Raw genomic sequence first — 1,481 nt, 5'->3', positions numbered from 1 at the left:
TGTCTCCAGCCTTAGGAGGCTGGAGACAAGCGGGGAATGAGCAGGAAGCTGGAGACGGGGGAATGTCTCCGGCGCATTTCCAGGGGCTGTCTCTAGCCTCCTGCTCATTCCCCTGCTCCTCTCCAGCCCCCTGCTCCTCCTGTTCTTCTCCAGCCTCCCAAGGAGATCCGGGAGGAGCCAGGCAGAGTTATTTTGCCCCAAGTGGCACAATTTGCTCTACAACAAAGTGCATGTCTGGGCACATGTGCTGAGGCAGAAAGCCTTGGCTCAAATCTGCTTGCATGTGTGGATGTGCCCAAGGTGTTTAAGGAATGTCTTTCCCTTTCCTCCCCATAAAAAAATTTTGTTTGAGTTCTAAGTGTTTTGTATTCATGTAAAAAACATTTTTATTTCCTTTGATATATGTGTTCTTATTCTTGAGTCCTGAGCTACCAGCCAGGAAACTTAGCAAAACACTCCTACCTCAACAGTTTTAAAGTTTTTAAGTTGATTTTTTTTTTTTTTTTAAACCACTCTTTCTTCCTCAAACTGTGTGGACTTCTGTAGTGTTTGCCTCAAGCAAAGTCAGGCTATAATGTTTGTTGTTTGACTAAAATAATCCAGTAAACACGCTATTTTATGTATAGTTTTCTAGGTCTTTCTCAGTTTGTAAGAGCAGCAGGCTGTTATGTTAGTGTAATAATAATATTGGCCATTGGTTAATAATATTTCTGGTTGTGATTTCAGGAGCCTTTAACTATCTTGGAGCTATGGAAAGTTTTTGGTGAAGTGCAGCCCAGTTTTAGAACAACATACATGGCATATCACTACTTCCGCAGTAAAGGATGGGTCCCCAAAGTAGGACTGAAGTATGGAACTGACTTCTGTGAGTACGCTTTAAAAACAGAATAGTTACAACTGACTTTTAGGCGTGAAAGCCAGTGCAAGGTTTTTCACACCACTTAAACTTCCTGTTGGAGCTTCATGAGCAGAGCAGACTTTCCCACCTCCTGTATATAGTAGAAGACATCTATGGCTTGATTGTATACTACCACAAATGACAGACATTGTTGCCCCTGTACGGGTTGAGTGGTATCAATACATCATTCAAGCAGTTGAATGACTTGCTTTTCTGGCTTGTAGCCATGATACTGGTGTGGGACTACACTGGAATTCACTTCCCAGACCCTTACATTGGACTATACTTCCTTGGCTCTTAGAACCTGATATAGCTCCCCCTGCTGTTTCTATCGTTCTTTTCACTAACTTCAGTAGAAGTTGGATTGGACCCTACAGAACATACTGAAGCTGTAGTTAATATTAGGGGTGCATGATAAAGAATTTTTGGGCCAATACTGATGGCTGATTATTAATGAGCCATACCAGGCAATACCAATCCGATTGCCAATAAGCAGCCCGGCATCTTGGAGAGCAGCATCCAGCTAGTATATCTGTTGGTGGGGAAGGGGCATGGGGGGACCCTGTGGTGAGGGAGTGGGGAT

General features: G+C 43.5%; 1 protein-coding gene across 2 annotated transcripts in view; it reads left to right on the top strand.

Annotated features, from left to right (window-relative positions):
* TSEN2 (tRNA splicing endonuclease subunit 2) overlaps nt 1–1,481 on the top strand; it is a 28,348-nt gene that overhangs the window by 14,895 nt on the left and 11,972 nt on the right. For both annotated transcript variants that reach the window (XR_002095308.1, XM_019505078.1), the window contains exon 7: nt 727–865. Coding sequence is in view for 1 of the 2 variants with exons in the window: in XM_019505078.1 (XP_019360623.1) it covers nt 727–865 (139 nt within the window). In the remaining variant the exon portion in view is untranslated. The remainder of the gene's footprint in view (nt 1–726; nt 866–1,481) is intronic.

Source organism: Gavialis gangeticus, unplaced genomic scaffold (genome assembly GCF_001723915.1).
Source record: "Gavialis gangeticus isolate Ggan-Ray unplaced genomic scaffold, GavGan_comp1, whole genome shotgun sequence".
In the NCBI taxonomy this organism is placed as follows: Eukaryota; Metazoa; Chordata; order Crocodylia; family Gavialidae; genus Gavialis; species Gavialis gangeticus.
This window is presented reverse-complemented; position numbering and strand designations above follow the sequence as displayed.